Source organism: Balaenoptera acutorostrata, chromosome 15 (assembly GCF_949987535.1).
Source record: "Balaenoptera acutorostrata chromosome 15, mBalAcu1.1, whole genome shotgun sequence".
Taxonomy (NCBI): Eukaryota; Metazoa; Chordata; class Mammalia; order Artiodactyla; family Balaenopteridae; genus Balaenoptera; species Balaenoptera acutorostrata.
In genome coordinates, this window is record NC_080078.1 from 28,855,277 (window position 1) to 28,874,123 (window position 18,847).

Consider the following 18,847-nt stretch of genomic DNA (forward strand, 5'->3'; position numbering starts at 1 on the left):
AAGCAATGCGGACGATTCCCCGATTGATCTGTCAGCAGTGCACATCAGAAATCAATACTTCCAGGCTACAGATGAGGACAACTGAGGCTCACAGAGGCTGGGTAACAGGGCCAGGGAACACACCTAAGGCCATCACTGGGACTCTCACACTCTGGGCAACATGGGGACAAACCACCTCCACCAGCTCCTGTAGTTCAGATTTAAGGTTCTTTTCAACAGGGAGGAGTTATGAGCTTCGGGCCTGGAATTTCACTCCCAGCTCTGCCATCTGTGTAACCTGAAGCATCGGTCATCTCACCACGCCTCATCACATCGAGTGATTCTAAGGATAAAGTGAGATAAAGTGCTCAGAAAAATGCCTGGCACGCTATAAGCATGGAACAGATGTAAGCCAGGCAGCCTGACAAGGACCTGAACCATCTCTGAGAAAGACACCTGCCCCCAAAAGAACAGAATGGCTCACAATTAATTGATAAAAAGGATTCTTTGTGCTTTTTATTTTTTCAATCCACTCAAACATGCCCCCAAAGTGGATTAAATAAAAACGCTCAACTCATTCTTTTCTACAGAGCTACTGCATCAAGGCAAGTTATTACCTGGGCTACATAATTCATTTGATTAATTTGCACGCAATGAGCCAGGAGAAGCGGCAAAACCCCAAAGTCTCTGCAAGTCCAACTTTGAGTCCATTTCGAGCTTTGCAAGAGTATTCCGCTAGAAGACAGTCATAAAATGTGTCAGGAAATAGAAATGGTGCGCTTAACCTCCAAGGAGGGCCGTCACATCTCACAGTGACACCTCTGTAAACGAAGGCACAGTCTGAACAGCGAGGTGGCAGGATCTCAGCCCCTGCAGCCACCAGAACTGGCTCAAAAAAAAAAAAAAAAAATCTGTTCTGCGGGGGTGGCAGGGAGAGAGAAACTAGGAGCTTGGGGTCAACATATACACACTACTGTATATAAAAATAGGTAAACAACAATAAAGTGTACAGCACTTTTTTTAATACATATATAAAAAACTGAATCACTTTGCTGTATACCAGAAATTAACACAACACTGTAAATTAACTATACTTCAATCTAAAAAAACAAAAAACAAAACAAAAAAACCCTCACGGTTCTACCACTTCTTTGCTGTGTGACTCAGGATATTATACTCACCCTTCCTGAACCTGTTTCCTGACCTCTTGGTGTAAGAATTAAATGAGAGGATGCAGGTGATGCCCCCGTTTAGTTTTTGACACATAGTAGGCACTTGTTAAATGGTATCAATTGTATTAATTTGTACTTAACAATTATTCATTCATTTCCAGGTGAGTGAGCCACTTTGGGGAAAATTTCGACTTATTCCACATAATAGATGGTAGCAGCAATGTTTACATACGAGCTTGGACAGAGTTAGTGGAACCTTGGCTTTTGCAAACCTATTACCAGAGCCACCGTGCTGTGTGTCAGCCTCTTGGTGCAAGAGAACAGGCAGGTGACGGAAAGTTTTAGATCCTTTAAATAAAACAAACAAGAGCATCAAGCTATTGGAGGCAAAGTCCCAAGTCTAATGAAGGGCCACTTCTAAAGTGACAGGCACCCTCAGGCAACACTTTTCACAAGATGTGCCCCAACCATACCCAAGCAAAACTGCTACAAACCTTCAAGCTGGAAGCCTTCAGGTTCCCTCCCTGAGGACCAAACTGCAGAGCCTTTTAAGAAACAGAAGTCTCTCAGCACCACCGCCTTGACCCACAAAACTACACCTTCTTGAAAAGGTCAGAAATGGCTGCCTCGGCTTTAGAAGGGTATTTCTTTCCAAAGGCCGAGAGTGGAGAGGGGGTGGCAGGTGTGGCAGTTCGCGTGTGCCTGCGTCAGGGTGAATCAGACAGACGGGAAAAGGCAAAGGAAAGAGAAAGCTTTCCAATTCTACCGTGCGCCAAAAAATAACCATTAACTGTAGGACCTGAAACAGAAAACTCTAATAGGAATGATAAACGGATAGTGCTAATAAAAAGAAAACCTGAAGGCGTCTGCCTCCGTCTCACCCTATTATATATCAGTCAGTCGCCTCCTGGGAACTTGGTCGAGCCTTTGCTCATGCTGATCCTGCAACCTGGATTACCCTGCCCTTCCCTGTCTCTCTGGCAAATTCCTGTTCTACCCTCAAAACCCAACTTAGAAATGAACAGTTCTGCAATATCTTCTCTGAGACACCCCAAACCAGGCCCCTCCACTACCAGATCTGGCGAATTCCCCTCTTCCCCGTGTTACTTCTTTTGGTTTACTGATCACTTGCTGCTATTGGCTACTGCTTTATGACGCTAACTCCCCTACCAGGCTGCGAGCCCCCTGGGGCAAGAGAGAGGTTGATTCATCAATGTATCCACTAATCTGGCACTCATTCATTCATTCATTCGTTCATCCGTTCATGCATACATGCACTCAAACATTCACTGAGCACTGAAGTGGACCTTCGTCACCTGTCCCTATAGCACCCGTTTCCTGTCCAGCAACAGTCTCCGTGTTCATTGGGAGATCCACCCCTCTCCCCAGCCCTCATTCTCCACGTCTGAATGGGGTTCTTCCCTCGGCCTCGGCACATGAGAGGGATCCTGCGATTGGGTGAAGAGGGAGAAGGGACCTAAGCTGGCTCTATCAGAGGGAACTCAAGGCTCTTCCCAGGAATCAAGAAAGAGACTCTTGTTTCTTCCCCTGAATGTGAACCTGGAAGAAAAACTATCTGCCCAGGGGTTATCACAGCCAGCTGTGATCAGGAGGGATAAACCCACCAAAATGATGTCAACCCAGACATGGTAGAGGTAAGGGCCAGAGAGAGAGAGAGACAGGAGCCTGGTAACAGAGCTCACATCCCAAGATTCAGCCACACCTAAAGCCAAACTCTCCCTTCAATCAAGAAATTCTCTTTCTAGGCATAATCAGGGTAAGCTATGCTCTGGCTGTAATAACAAGCAAACCCTGGTATCTCAGTGGCTGAACAGATATGGTCTATTCCTGCTCTCACAAAGTGTGCAGTGGGCCCAGCAGCACAACAGGGCCAATCCCTTCCAGGCGGTGACTCAGGGATCCAGGCTAGCATCACCCTGTAGCTACGCCACACGGAACACATGGCTCCCAGGGTCATCACGGCAAGGACAACGAGATCAAAGAAAATTCACACCAGCTCTTCCACGCTTCAGCCTTGGAGGACGCTCATCACTTCTACTCATAGCCCACCGGCCAGAATGAGTCACATGGTCCCAGTCTAACCTAAGGGAGACTGGGAAATGCAGCAGTCCTGCTTGTCCAGGGAGAGACAAGTGAGACAGGCCTGATGAACACACAGCACGGTCTCTGCCACAACAGGATCAGCCACACTTTCTATCACCTGCAACCAAAAGACTCCAAAATGATATATGCTGGGATCACAACAGTGAACAGGACGTGAGAACTGTCATCATGGAACCCACAGCACAGTGAGAGGTGGGGCAAAGAATGAGGGAAACAAGAACCCGCAAGACAGGCAAACACACACACGGCACAGTCAGGACGAGGAGTGGGGATGCGGGAGAGGTGGGTAGCAACAAGACACCTGGGGGTAACGGAACTTAGCTTTCGGGAGCGCAGAGGGCTGGTAGGGGAAGGGTTCTAGGGCGAGATCTGAAAGCTCAGAAGTCAGCCCAGGAAAATGGGGAGGGAAGGGGACACAGAGAAAGAATAGGGTTCCAGGTAAGAAACCAACGGGTAGAAAGGTGACACAAGCTCACGGTGAGGTGAGAAACATGGCTGCAGGGGAAGATGAGAGCCACGGCATACAGGGTCTTACGGTAACACATAAAAAAGGGGTCACGTTTTAATGACTCTACGGGCAAAGAGGAGCCACTGGAGTCTTAAGCAGGAAAACGGCCCAAGCCAGCTGGGCCTGGGGTAGTTTTTCATTATTCCGTCCACGTGCATTAAACTCACCACCTCCTTCCTCCCTGTCTCTGCATCTGCCCCCCACACCTCCAACTGCTATGGCTCCACATTGTTGGGGGCAATCCCTAGATGTTCCCGGTGGGCTGGGCTCACCACACGTGACAGCCGTGTGCCTTCACCTGGCGCATCCTCAACACCGACCTCGATAGGACAGTGCCGCCACCTATCCCCCCCCCCACCGACTGAGACCACACAACTCCTCTGGGAGCCCAAGAAGCAGCTTCAAGGAGCCACTTCCCGCCTCAAGAAGGAAAGCAAATATAAAACAGGCCCAAAATAGTGTGGGTCTGAAAAGCTGAAAACCAGCCACCACAATTACAAGTATTTTTATCCATCACCCAAAAAGGAGTAGCGGATCATTTTCCAAGTGTCTCTCTAAGGAAGTTCATCTGTTCAATCTCACGTGCTCCAGACTCCAAGGACGCAAACAGAAATGAGGCTGTAACAGGAACGGCAGCCAAAGAGAACACCCAGGGTGGAGACACCGAGCAAACAGCAGGGCCTGTGGTATCATCGCCGATGGAGGGTGGTGACCCCACCACGAGACGGGAGAAGAGACGTCCAAAGGTCTACGAGAGAAACCAGGAGATGGGCAGGGACGAGCGAGCACTAATGAGCCTGGAGTGTGGGCGTGTCTGCACAGGAGCTGGGCTGCCACCTGCCACTCCACACACCCTGCCAAGTGCAAAGGGTGACGAAAGGCCTGGGGACGTGCAGGAAAGAAAGAAGGCCCGTCCGGCGAGAAGGGCGCACTGCCCAAAGTGGAACCTTTCCCTTTGCTACGCTGGGCAGGTCACCTGAGCACACAGGAACAGGCTGGGGACACGTGATGAGCGCAAGAGGCATGGCAGCAGCAACTAACACAACACTGTAAACCAACTACACGCCAGTAAAAATTAATTTAAAAAAAGAAGCATCAGAAGAGCCCTGCCATCTGAGCAAGTGCTTGGGCTTGTGTGTGTCAATACAGCTTACAGCAGGGCTTGTGTCTGTCAGCCAGAATTTCTTCCCATTATCCCTCCTCATCCTTCAATAATTCCCTTGGGTGTGACAAGCTCGGAGCTAGCATGCTTTCATCACCGTGGCTCCCCTTAGAGTTAAAAGTTAGAGCCAGCCAGCCAGCAGGGCCTGCCTCTGTTGCAGCAGAAATAGAAATGAAGTTTTCCCTCCCCTGAGAACAAGGAAAATAAAGGCAACAGTGCCAGGCTAGAGAAGAAACATAACCTGGCCTGAAAGAGTTAATCAATCCTAGTTTTATTTTAACTGTTACTAATCTATAGTGTCTGTTGTTAGATTTGTCCTTCACAAAGCGAACCTGTCACCCCTAATCCTGTGTAATTTACATTCTGCACCTGGTATTTGCTCCCCCTGTAATCTCTTGTAGCAAATCACCCCTTGTAGCTGTTTGCTTTCCAGAAGGGAGCTGGCAGACTGATAACCCAGAGACTAATGGACCCAATTACTGGGTTTCCTGACGCCAGCGGTGACTATCTTGAAATAATGCAAGAAGAAGAAGAATGCAAGACATTCACTGTTCTGATCCTTATCACTCACTTTGGACTGTGAACTCCCCTGTAAGAATCCCTGTAATTCCGCAGAGTGGGCGCACAGTTCTTGAGGCGCTAGCCTACTGTGTCTTCCCTTTGCCTAGCAAAGAAAATAAAAAGCCTCTCTATTTCTTATCTTCCAAATTTCTGTCTCTATTTTTATTCGGCATGGGTGCACAGGGAGCCAAGATTTGGCAACAGTTCCTGTTTCTAGCTAAGCATGAGGGGAAGAGCACGAACTCTGGAGTCAGACAGCCAGGGTTACATCCTAGGTCTACACGTGAAGCCCTGGGACCTTGGGCCGGTGACTTGTCATCTCCAAGCCTTAGATGCCTCATCTGTAAGGATGCAGCAAACATTAGGTTAGACAATCCAATGTGACGCTATTAGCACAGGGCCTAAAAGTAGAATAAGCCCTCAACTTATGCTAACTGCTACTACCAACATTGTCATCGATGTTTGGGGGTTGCTTTTCTCTAAGTAAATGTCACCAAAAGCCTAAGAGGTCACAGAGTACCAAGCACATGACAGACTCTCAAAAAACACTGGTGGGAGACATTCTCTAGGATCAACAATCTAATTTCTTTAACTAATAAATTTCAAGTAAAGAAGAAAGGGAGAGAAGGGAAGATACAGATGGGAAACCTGCAGATTCAGAGAGATTTAAGAGGTCCATTAACTGATTACAATATGTGGATGGACCCCATTTGGAAACTTATTCAAACATTCGTTTGAAATGAAAATTTGAACACTCACCAGATATTTGACGATGTTAAGAAATTATTGCTAATTTTTATTTAGGTGTGATATTATAGGATTTTTTTTCTTTTAAAAAATAGGAGGACCCTTATGTTATATTAGAGATATATTTCAAAATACTTTGGGAGGAAACAACGCTGTGCTTTGAACTTGCTTCAGCGTATCTATGAGAAGCTGGGGAAGTAGGAAGATGTATGGACAAAGCGAGATTGGCCATGACTTGGCCACCATTGCTGTTGGGTGATGGGTACGTGAAAGCTCATTATATTCTTCGGGCTATTCTTACATTCAAACTTCCCATAATGAAAATATATTTTGAATAAGGGAAGAGAATGTGAAGAACATATGTGTATATATATATACACACACATATACACATACACACATATATATGTATAACTGAATCGCTATGTTGTACACCTGAAACTAACACAATATTGTAAATCAACTATACTTCAAATTTTAAAAATAGAATATTAAAAATAAGAAGAGAAAGCACACACAAAATATTTTGAATAAAGTACTGGACTGCCTGTGATCTTCATGAGGGAACTAGTTCATTCACGCACAAGGGCACAGTGGAGGCCCGTGTGCCCACGCATGCAGAAACCCAAGCACTGGGAAACCTGCAAGCCGTGGTGACACTGAGGCAGAAGACAGATGGGCCCCAAGTTAGACATTTACAACTAGCTTCCCGTTTACACTTCATAGGGCAGGAAAAAGTGGGTTGCAGGCCGGACACTTACAACTAGCCTCCTGTTTGCACTTCCTGAGACAGAAGATAGATGGGCTTGAGGTTAGACATTTAAAATCAGCCTCCTGTTTGTTCTCCAAAATGGAAGCAATGACAGAGACAGGGTAAACAGCCAAGCTTTGTCTCTTGTGGATGTCCTAAGATAACAGTCATGGCAGCAACAGGGGCAAAACCTTGTTTGAGTAAAGGATCAAGGGATCTCTGCTTCCCCCCTCCTTGGGGCAAGAGAGACACCACACATGCGCAGAAAGGCTCCTTGGGGGTCAAAAGTCAGGGGACACCTCCAGGCCATGGTGACTCTTGCTTCTCCAAGATGCCTTCACGTCAGGACCCATCTTGGCTGAGAGGTGCCTGCACCCCTAAGGGGAGGGTCCTGAGACAAATTAGCCAGGGGGGACAAAACAAGATGATTGGCCGGAAGACAAAGACCTGGAAAACTGTGCCCTTATAAAGGGTTTAAACTTCCCAGAGGCGCAACTCTCTCTCTGAGTTCACCCCTGCATCTTTCTGCATGTACTCTCTCTTTCCAATAAACTTTTTACTTTTCTCTTTACCTTCTGCCTCCTCACCTGAATTCATTCTGGACAAGACAGGCAAGAACTAGGGATCCAGGCCCTAGCTGCTGGCCCCTGTGGTCTAGTGGTTAAGACTCCCAGTCCGGACACTAAGATCTTGCTTCCAGCTACTGCTTGCTGCTGCTTGCTGCAAGCTGCCACTTACTGCTACCTGCATCTGGAATCAACACCTCCTTGTCTCCAACCTGTTCCATTTCCAAGAGTCAGTGCAGCTGTGCTGGTGACAGGGCTGTGGCTGATATTAACTGGAATTAACATAGAAAGCCAAGCAACGGGGAGGAAGACCTCGGCTTGGCCATCTCACATGAATTAGGTGCTAAGATTCCTTCCTCAGCAAACTGAGCGGGAGGAACAGGAAGCAAGGGGTCCTGCGATACTGTGATTTACTGTGGGCCACAGTTCTCAGCTCACAGCTCCCAGAACCCTTGGAATTTCCTAAGTGTTGAGAATGATAAAGGTGTCTTTTGTTATGTTAATAAGATTACTTTTAGAAGCACCTAAGGATGGGGGCTGGGTGCCAGGAGAACCAATCCTGTGATTAGAAGGTTAGAACTTTTGGTCCTACCCCCTGGCCTCCAGGGAGGGGAGAGGGGCTGGAGGTTGAGTCAATCACCAATGGTCTATGACCCAGCAATCCCACTACTGGGCATATACCCTGAGAAAACCATCATTCAAAAAGAGTCATGGGGGCTTCCCTGGTGGCACAGTGGTTGAGAATCTGCCTGCTAATGCAGGGGACACGGGTTCGAGCCCTGGTCTGGGAAGATCCCACATGCCGCAGAGGAACTAGGCCCGTGAGCCACAACTACTGAGCCTGCGCGTCTGGAGCCTGTGCTCCACAGCAAGAGATGCTGCGATAGTGAAGAGGCCCACGCACCGCGATGAAGAGTGGCCCCCGCTTGCCGCAACTAAAGCCCTGGCACAGAAACGAAGACTCAACATAGCCAAAAATAAAAATATAAAAATAAATAAATAAATAAAATATTAAAAAAAAAAAGAGTCATGTACCACAATGTTCATTGCAGCTCTATTTACAACAGCCAGGACATGGAAGCAACCTAAGTGTCCATCGACAGATGAATGGATAAAGAAGATGCGGCACATATATACAATGGAATATTACTCAGCCATAAAAAGAAACGAAATTGAGTTTTGTAGTGAGGTGGATGGACCTAGAGACTGTCATACAGAGTGAAGTAAGTCAGAAAGAGAAAAACAAATACCGTACGCTAACACATAATATATGGAACCTAAAAAAAAGAAAAAACGGTTCTGAAGAACCTAGGGGCAGGACAGGAATAAAGATGCAGACATAGAGAATGGACTTGAGGACACAGGGAAGGGGAAGGGTAAGCTGGGACGAAGTGAGAGAGTGGCATGGACATATATACACTACCGAATGTAAAATAGATACCTAGTGGGAAGCAGCTGCATAGCACAGGGAGATCAGCTCGGTGCTTTGTGACCAACTAGAGGGGTAGGATAGGGAGGGTGGGAGGGAGACGCAAGAGGGAGGAGATATGGGGATATATGTATACGTATAGCTGATTCAGTTTGTTATACAGCAGAAACTAACACACCATTGTAAAGCAATTATACTCCAATAAAGATGTTAAAAAAAAAATCACCAATGGTCAATGATTTCATCATTCCTGCCTCTGTAATGAAGCTTCTATTTTTATGGATAGGACAGGGTTCCAAGAGCTTCCAGGGTGGTGAACACATGGGGATGTGGGGAGAGTGGCGTGGCCAGAGAGGGCATGGATGCTGGTACCCTTTCCCCATACCTTGTCCTATGTATCTCTTCCATCTGGCTGTTCCTGACTTACATCCTTCTACAATATACCAGCAATCTAGTGAGTAAAATTTTGAGTTCTGTGAGACGCTCTAGCAAATTCGTCGTCTTGGGAACCTCTGATTTATAGCCAGTCAGTCAGAAGCACAGGTAACAATCTGGGCTCACAACTGGTGTCTGAAGTGGAGGGTGATCTTGTGGGACTGGCCTCTTACCTGTAGAATCTGATGCTATCTCTGGGTAGATAGTGTCAGAATTCAGTTGAATTCTCAGATACTCCGCTGGTGTGGGAAAGCCTACACACACACACACACACACACAGACACACACACGCGCTGGAATTGGGTGAGGAACCATTTTTCAGGCCCCCCAAAAGGTGCTCTGTTAAAAGAAGTCAGTCAGTCTCTCTCTCTCTTTCTCTCTTATATTCCAATCTGAGATTTGCTAGGACTGGCATGGGCCTCCTATAGAAGATTTTTTAATGGTAGTGTGGTCTTGTTTTGTTTTGTTAAGAGCTCTTATATTTTACAGATATAGCCTGAAATAGGAGTGGAATGATATGAAAACTCAGGTTTGCTTCAAAATACCACAAGAGACTGGGAGTAGGATGGGACAGAGATGATGCAAAATTGACCAGGAGTTATTAACGGTTGAAGCCAGATGATGGGTATTTAGAGGCTGATTAAACCTCTAAATTTTCCATTTTTGTATCTTTTCCATAATAAAAAGATTTTAAGAATTCCTTGGAGATTTGGCCTTGTTAGTCATTCACACTTTAGTGGGCATTACCCCTATCCCTCCAGAAGGGAGAACTCCTTACCAATTTTCATTCATACATAACAATTTTGCTTCAACACCCAGTTTTGCGTGGTGAGCAAACTTTTTTCCCCTGACGAGGTGACAGCCCAGTCTCAATCTGCTCCGTATCATGAGATATTAAAAAACAAAAACAAATTCACATCAAACTCTTCATTTTGAGCAGCAGTTTGATGGAGATGTCAGCTCAGAGTTCTGTATCCTGAGTCCTTACACGGAATCCAGTCTTTTATTTAAGAGCCTGTTTTTCTTTTGCATAAAAATGACTCCCAGATATATCAAGTGTGTTGGAACCCACTGGTGCCAATTTATGAAGCCAGTGCTGGTGGTATAACTGCCCCCAAGGTCCTGGCTGCTTCAGGAACTTTTCCATTTTATTAAAATGATGATCACATTCAGAGTTATCCACAGCGTGTGATTATGAATGTATTTTTTACCAGCTTGATGCTTAAGCTTACTTTTCCATTAATAGTAACTCTGCCATTATAATGAGAACAAATGCCGCTAATACACATTTATTTCACCCATGAGCAAAAATTCAGGGGCTAACTACATTCACACAGTAAATGATAAGTATCCTATAATTTGAAAACTCAATCAACAGCTAGCTGAGTCCTTCCACACGGGAGGAAGTAAAGGTCTGTTTGCTGAGGACGGACGGGCTGTGTTGCACACAGCGCAGAGGCGAGCAAACGACGGGGAAGCAGGGCTGTGATCAAGGCCTAGGACAGTATGCAAAAGGCAGACCAAGGAGCCCCAAAGGAGAGGAAGAGGAAACAGCATCTATGGATTGCAGACATTTACAAAACTTCACATGAACTAAGGTATTTTGGAGGTTAAGTAACAGAGATTCTAACCTGAGCTACAAAGGAATTACTGTAAACAGTCAGGAAATTAGGAGAACCTGGCCCAGAGAAGGACCTGAAACCAGAACAGCTCTGGCCAGTTCACACAGGAACAAATGGAGAGTCATCAGGACCCAGTTACTGAATAAATGGCCTCTCAAGCATTCTTGCCACTCTTGTTTAATTTAGGAGTTAAAGCCCCAACTGCCCTGGCTCAGGTCACATGCCTGCCCTGGGGCCAAAGTAGGACAAAGTACCTGAGATTTACTCTCCTACCAAGACGGCAAGACATGGCGGGGCCATCATTCCTCCAAAGGAAATCAGGACAGAAGGAAGAAAAGAAAGCACTCCTGTCCACTACCGGTCCTGAACCTGATTGTTTATATTTAATCCTCAAAGCAACCCTACCAGTAGGTATTACCAGCTCAACTTTACTGACAGAGAAACTGAGGCTTAGAGAGCTCAGGTGGCCTGCCCAGGAACGAATGCATGGCGGTGAGGGACCAATCTGAACTGAGTCTGACATGGGACACCTGTGCTCTCCAAACCACCAGCCTACAGGAGGCGATGCAGGACCAAAGTCCAAATGCCACCAACAATTCTACATTTTTCTTGATGGCAACTGCTAGAAAGCAATGGAAAAATCTCTGGAGACGAATCCAAACCAAAAGGATTGTACTTGCAGGAGGTAAAGAAGAATCTTAGAGCAGATCTATCTTGGACGCGTCCAGTATCTTTTATCCTCAAAAACCTTGGTGAGAACAAATCCATTTCCTCTAATGTGTAGCTCTTCAGGAGGGATGGGAAGTGGACAAAAGAAATTTCCGAGTGTCATCACTAACAACCCCAAAGAAAAGGGGAGGAACGTTCTAGAAGCTCCAGTTAGGTGCCCAAGCTCTGCAAGACTGCTGTTAAAGACATAGCTCTAGGAGCCCATGAGGCAGGCGTCACTCTATGTCTGCACTTCTGGCACGTCAAGCCTGTTTCCTAATGATCATAACGGACATGTCTGCCTTACCCCAGAGGCTGGGAGCTTCCCCAGAGGCAGGCAATGTGTCTTGTTCGTCTTTGTAACCTACGACAAGCCTTGGTTACACAGATGCTACCCAGGGATGAAGCATCAATGACTTTGCAATCAAAAGAAGAAGGAAAACTCAGTCTAGGGAAGAAAACGCCACTTGAGGAATGTCTCAGCTTCAGACTCACACCTCTTGTGGCTCATCTCCTAGAAGCATCAACTCTACTGCTCCCAGGGTAGGGGAGGCCACTGAGGGTAGAGAAAGGAAGTTGAAGGCTGGACCCTTAGGAGGTAGTCAGTAAGTATGTGCTACACGAGCTGGTAGCGCCCATCTGTCTCTCAAGGTCCCCTCCAGACTCTCCAAGCTCAAATTCCCCCTAAAACTGACCGCCAGAAAAACGTGTGCCTCCTCCAAAGAGCCATGCTTCCTCTTATTAGATATGGAATCCTTTCCGCCGGGATGCTCTGAGCTACAGGGGTGCCTTGTACAACCCACTCTCGGCCTGAGAGCGGAGAGAAGTCCATCCATCACTCTTTAAACATGACCCCGAACAGCCGAATCCACCTGACAGACTGTCATCCCATTTGATACTTACAGAGCTCCTACTGTATGCTGGAGCCGAATGAGGCAATGAACATACAGTAAAAAAGATAACGTCCCAGCCTGGCATTCTACTTGCAAGTGGCTTCAGAATCGAGTAGGTCCGAGCGCGGATGGGAGGCGTTCCCTCCTCCTGCAGTAACTGAGGGTGTGGGACGAGGCCCCGCCAGCACCATGCCAAACGGCCAACGTGCCATGTTTCTGTCAGCTACTGCTGGCAACCCTCACCTCCCCCCATGCATTCTCTCAAATGGGACGAGTGACTGGCCCTTCTCTTAGATGTCTCTTTTTCTCACTGAGCCTGGCCTTCCAGAACACAGCAGGATGATGGGTTTGGGCTCTGGTGCTAGATGGCCTGAGGGATTCGGACCCAGCTCTGCTTCTTACCAGCTGAGAAATCTTAGACAAGCTACTTCACTCCTCAAAACCCCATCTGTGAACAGTAACTTCCCTCAAGGAACCCTGCTGAGGATTGCAAGAGTTCATCGACTTGACGTAAAGACTTAGCACAGTAACCAGAATTGAAAGTGTGCGCTGACGGCTAGCTGCTAGTATTACAGCGGCTCTTACATAATGAGTGTTTTGATAGCAGTGTTCTTTCCCTGCCAGATTAACCTACACCTGCCAGAATTCTCTTTTCCCTCTTGTTTTCAAAAGTTGACCACCACAGGGTGTCAGGAACAATCTTTGCACAGTCTTTCCCGTCCTGGGCCCCTGATTCTCACCAGCTACTACATATGGTGTTGCTTTGGGTTCTGAGCTGTCCGTGCAGCGTGCTGTGTATGTGTGCTGGTGGGTGGAATGGTTTTAATGCTTTGAAAGACACCTAGAGAAAGAAGGTTCAGGAACTCCCTTTTCGTTGGGATGAATCACAGAAGAGTCATTCAATTGTTGGGGTATTTTAAATAGTCATATTATTTAAAATGATATGTTTTTTCTTCCTTTGCCCTTTCGAAATGGGAAGAGCAATGCCTCAACTCTTCCCCCTCATCCTTTTATTACTCCACTCCAACACACGTTTACAACTCTTTCTTGGTAAAAACCAACCCATTAATAAAATGACAGCCGAGCATCACGAAGAATGGGTTTGATTAATGCCAACAAAGAGGGTTCGGCAAAAGTCATGGTGAAATGAAACACTAATGTTATTCAGAGATGAGAGATCATTGACAGGATCTCACTTTGCAAACAAAAACAGAATGAAAAATCAGTGCGGCGTAGTAAATGCCCCTGGAGGACCATCCCTGCTTCAACCTCACCTCTCTCCCAGCTGGCTGACTACAGCCACTGACTCCACTGCTCCCAGGGCAAGAGGATCACAGAAGGATGTGAAAGAAGGCTTAAGGCTGGCAAGAGAAGTCTTTTACCCTGATGTGGGAGTTCAACAGCTACCTCTCTCACAGGCAACAAGAGCAACGACGCAAGGGGATCCGACAGTAACTTCACATCACACCTGGATCTTCCCCGCACATCGCAGCTGGAGCGCAGTGAGGTGGTGAGGCTTTCTCATGGTCAAAATGGGTGGTGACAGGGCACCCAACAAACACTGAATGAACCAACCACCCACCCAAGCAGCCGGGCCATGAATGAACTACGGTGCTTCCTCAGTGGGTCAAGCAGCCCGTCACTTCCTCCCAAGCCCCTCCGAGTTTCTGATGAGCATGCCAACCCCCCAGATCGCTGCCCCAGGCCCGGCACCCAACGGAATCCAGGGACACGTGCACTGGTCTCTAAGCCGTGCGGGTCTGACCACATCCTTACAAGTGGACACCTCGCCCTGGTTCCCCCGAAGGGACAGAAGCTCCCAACCCCCTTTCACTCTGGTAAGAACACTTCACCCTTCCTAGCTCAGCAGCCCTTCCTTCATTCAGCAAACCGGAGCCATCCCTGTCCCAGGAGAAGTTCAAATACTTTCACTCAAGGGCTATTTAGCTAAATTCACCGCCTGTCAACAAACAGTCACTGAGAATACAGAGATGAAAGGGTCTCTGCCATCCAGAGACCCGGAGTCCACTAGGATTGTCACAGTTCTGAGGGTAAGGGGCCCACTCCCCTCTCCACCCAGGCTTTCTGCCACAGCCAACTCCGGTCTCATGATCCCTCTGGATGAAGGTCCACGGATGGGCATAGTGGTGGGCAGAGACGCGCAGGGACCACCTCCCCCGTGCCCAGGCCCTCCCATCCCGGTTTTTAACTCTTCCCCCAGTTGCCTGTTTGGCTAAGACCTTGGCTTGCTTTCCCTTGAGCTCACCTGAGTTAGAACTCAGGTTGCTTCTAAAGTCAGCTCCCTTCTTTCGAGGTCATTTAGAGACAGAGGAAACAGACTACAAGGATGGCAGCCTGAACCAGAACAAGCTCAGGGGCTGCTCCTCAAAGGCCCTATCCCTGAAGCCCACCCCAGGTCAGGCACGTCTCCACGGCAACTGTGGGTGTTTTTCTGATTCCAAAAATAAAACTTACTCACCATAGAAGATTTAGAAAGTACTAAGTATAGGTGTATACTTTTATGTGTGTATGTACACAAACGTACATGACTTGTAATAAATACTACCACCACTGGATCACCACAACACATACACACACCTGTATATATATTAGTTACCTAATCAAAAACTTACTCTCCCAGCTTTACCATTGAGTATGGTGATAATTAATGGTTTCTGACAAAAACATTTGATCATACCAAAAAAGGACCTTTATTCTTCATTTACCAAGAATATTTTATCAGATATCGATGATGAGTGTTACCAAATGGACATTTTAGTACCTATCAAGATAAATATCCGGTTTTTCTCCTTTGATTTATTAATGGGTGGACTTAATGGATGAATTTCCTAATGTTAAACCATCTTAGAAATCCTAAATACATTTTAACTTTTTATATATGTTATTCCTTTAATATATGACTGAATTTGACAGAGCGATACCTTTCTTGAATTGTTATGTATCCATGCACAAATGCTACCAGTCTATACTTTTCTTGTTTCTGCTATCTTTGTCAGATTTTTTATACTGGAGTGATACACACTTGAACCAAGGTACAGATATAGATAAAAAATGCTCTAAGAAAATATAAATAGCGAAGGGCTTTTGTATACACCTTGAAGGGTGTCCTGAAAATCACCATAAAACCATCCAGGCTTGCTACCTTCTTGGGATACAGTCCTTTCTTAACTTTTATAACTTTCTTCCACAGATTTTTTTGGTCCCTTCAGGTAGCCTGCGTCATCTTCAATGAATTTTGATACTGAATGCGATCCTAGAAAACAGCCCATCTCATCCCTATTTCCCCATTTCTCAGCACAAAGTTGTATGTGATATTCTCTTCTGTTTTGAATATTCTCCAAACCCAAGGGTACAATTGTTTTCTTATTTTTCACGTTTTCTCTCTTATCTCCTTGCCACAGGTTTCTAATTAAATGATATATTTCAAAGAACCACATCTTACTTTCTTACTTTTCTCTATCAATTACAATGGTTTTATCATTTTGTGTTTTGTTTGTGGGAGGCGGAGTGTGTGACTGCTTGTTTTGCTAACATCTGTTTAACAGGCTGGGCCTATGTCTGAAAAGTCTCCAAAGCAGCCAATGTTGGGAAGAAACGCAGACTCTGCCACCCTTACCTCAATGAGCTTTCTTTCATAGGAGCTTGCTAGTTCCTCGGCAACTTCTCCCGGCTTCTGGTCAGTAACTGTAACTTCTCCATCAACATTCCAAAGATTTGGTACAACTTTAGAAAAAGAAAGACATTCCATAAGTATTTTAATAGTAATCAAAAATAATTCTCCCAGTTGAAAAAAAAAATTCTTCTTTTCCAAATGGCTTCTCCAGAGAGAAAGCTCTTGTTAAACGAGAAAAAAAAATCACAATTACTAATTACTTCAGCATTGCATCATTTTCACAGAAGTACAATAAATCAAATGATAAGCTGTATTTAAGAACAGCAATAACTGTCCTAGAGCCAGATGCACAGGAGTGTGGGGAACGATCTTGTAGCTACTTTCCATTTCAGGGGAAAACGGACAATGCTTTGGCAAATATAAGAGCCTACACTTGCATCTTTTATACTGGTCAAATTTCTTTTTCTCCAACAAAAAAGTTTTCCAGGAGATAGCGCCTGCCTAGAGCCTGAAGTGAAATGGTAACGGGGCTCAGATTACATTTAGAACCAAGGAAGCTTCTGGAAAAACTCTAAAACCAATGCACAATGACAATGCAAAGACATCTTCATGAGATACTGACTCTCAGGTCAGCACAAGAATTAGCACAGTATTTTAAGGAACCTCCATACCCTTTTCCATAGTGGCTGCACCAATTTACATTCCCACCAACAGTGGAGGAGGGTTCCCTTTTCTCCACACCCTCTCCAGCATTTATTGTTTGTAGACTTTTTAATGATGGCCATTTTGACTGGTGTGAGGTGATACCTCATTGTAGTTTTGATTTGCATTTCTCTAATAATTAGTGATATTGAGCATCTTTTCACATGCCTGTTGACCATCTATATGTCTTCTTCAGAGAAGTGTCTATTTAGGTCTTCTGCCCATTTTTTGATTGGGTTGTTTGTTTTTTTTTATATTAAGCTGTATGAGCGAAAAACAGAGTTACATATACCCAGAGAAAAATTTAATTTGAAAAGATACATGCACCCCCATGTTCATAGCAGCATGATTTACAATTGCCAAAACATGGAAGCAACCTAAGTGTCCATTGACAGATGAATGGGTAAAAAAGATGTGGTACGTATACACAATGGAATACTACTCAGCCATAAAAAAGAATGAAATAATACCATTTGCAGCAACGTGGATGGACCTAGACATTATCATACTAAGTAAAGTAAATCAGACAAAGACAAATACCATATGATATCACTTAAGTATGGAATCTAAAAAAGTGATACAAATGAACTTATTTACAAAACAGAAATAGACTCACAGACAAAGAAAACCAATTTATGGTTACCAAAGGGGAAAGGAGGGGAGGGATAAATTGGGAATTTGGGATTAACAGATACACACTATTTTATATAAAATAGGTAAACAACAAGGACCTACTGTATAGCACAAGGAACTGTAATAACCTATAATGGAAAAGAATCTGAAATATATATATATATGTATAACTGAATCACTTTGCTGCACACTTGAAGCTAACACAACATTGTAAATCAACTATACTTCAATCAAAAAACAAAAAAAAAGAATTAGCACAGTAGATGCATTGTTTCTACTATCAGGTATATACCCACATATGCTCACTTTGTAGAGAAGAGTAAAAAGATAAAAACTGGGAAAGAGCCAGATAATTCCAAGATAAGTAGGAGAAGAAGAGCAGTGGAGAACTCCTGCACGAGCAGTTAAGAAGACCCAGTAGTGTGACTATGGATTCACCCCACGTCTGAAAACAAGCATCAGGGATGCAGATGCAGATGCCTGTGTGTCCTGAGATGAGACTCCTGGATGCCCCATCAAGTGTGTTGAGACGGCAGTGAGGCAGAACAGGAAGCTAAGGTGAGCCCCCCAGTGACTGGGATTCGAGAGACACGGGCTTTGGTCAGGCACTGAGGGAGAAGTCAACACGGGGAAAAGCTGAGCAAAAATGGGGCTCGCTGCTGGGCCTGAACTGACCAGTAGCTCCACCTTCAGCCCTTCACGGAGCCTCCATCAGGCCACAGCTGGTCAGGGCCCCGGAGGTAGCAAGGCCCCTGAGTGACGATACAGAACATACTGGAATAAAACCCTAAGTGGTTTCCATCCCAGCAGTAACTATAGCTCCAGCCACTACTGCAAGGAGTGACCCAGTAACAACCTGTTAAAGTTGACAGACTGAACATGTTAATTTACCTTCACAACCTCTCAAAATCTCATTAAAATACCAATTAAAAATAATTCCTTCTAAAGGCACCACCTTTAAAGAAAAAGAGAATGAGAGAGAAAACACAACAAAATTTTAGAAGCTGAGAAGAAGGTAGGTAACTGGTGAGGAACCTGACAGACCTGAGAAAATTTCATTCTCAGCTACAAGTGGGCAACTGCAAAACACAATCTGATTAAAATGAAAAACTTGCATAAACTGCTAACACGAGACACTTCTAGGAGCGGGAGTGAACACCAGCTAAAAGTCCAAAGAAGGGATAAAAGCCTGCCTTAAGAAGCAACTAGCAGAAGACTAGG

The 18,847-nt window shown here is 45.4% G+C and overlaps 1 protein-coding gene across 10 annotated transcripts in view; it reads right to left on the reverse strand.

The window, feature by feature from the left end:
• Window positions 1–18,847, reverse strand: part of SNX29 (sorting nexin 29) — a 559,610-nt gene that overhangs the window by 269,792 nt on the left and 270,971 nt on the right. For all 10 annotated transcript variants that reach the window (XR_003623948.2, XR_003623947.2, XR_009005356.1 and 7 more), the window contains one exon: window positions 16,295–16,401. Coding sequence is in view for 7 of the 10 variants with exons in the window: in XM_057528881.1 (XP_057384864.1) it covers window positions 16,295–16,401 (107 nt within the window). In the remaining 3 variants the exon portion in view is untranslated. The remainder of the gene's footprint in view (window positions 1–16,294; window positions 16,402–18,847) is intronic.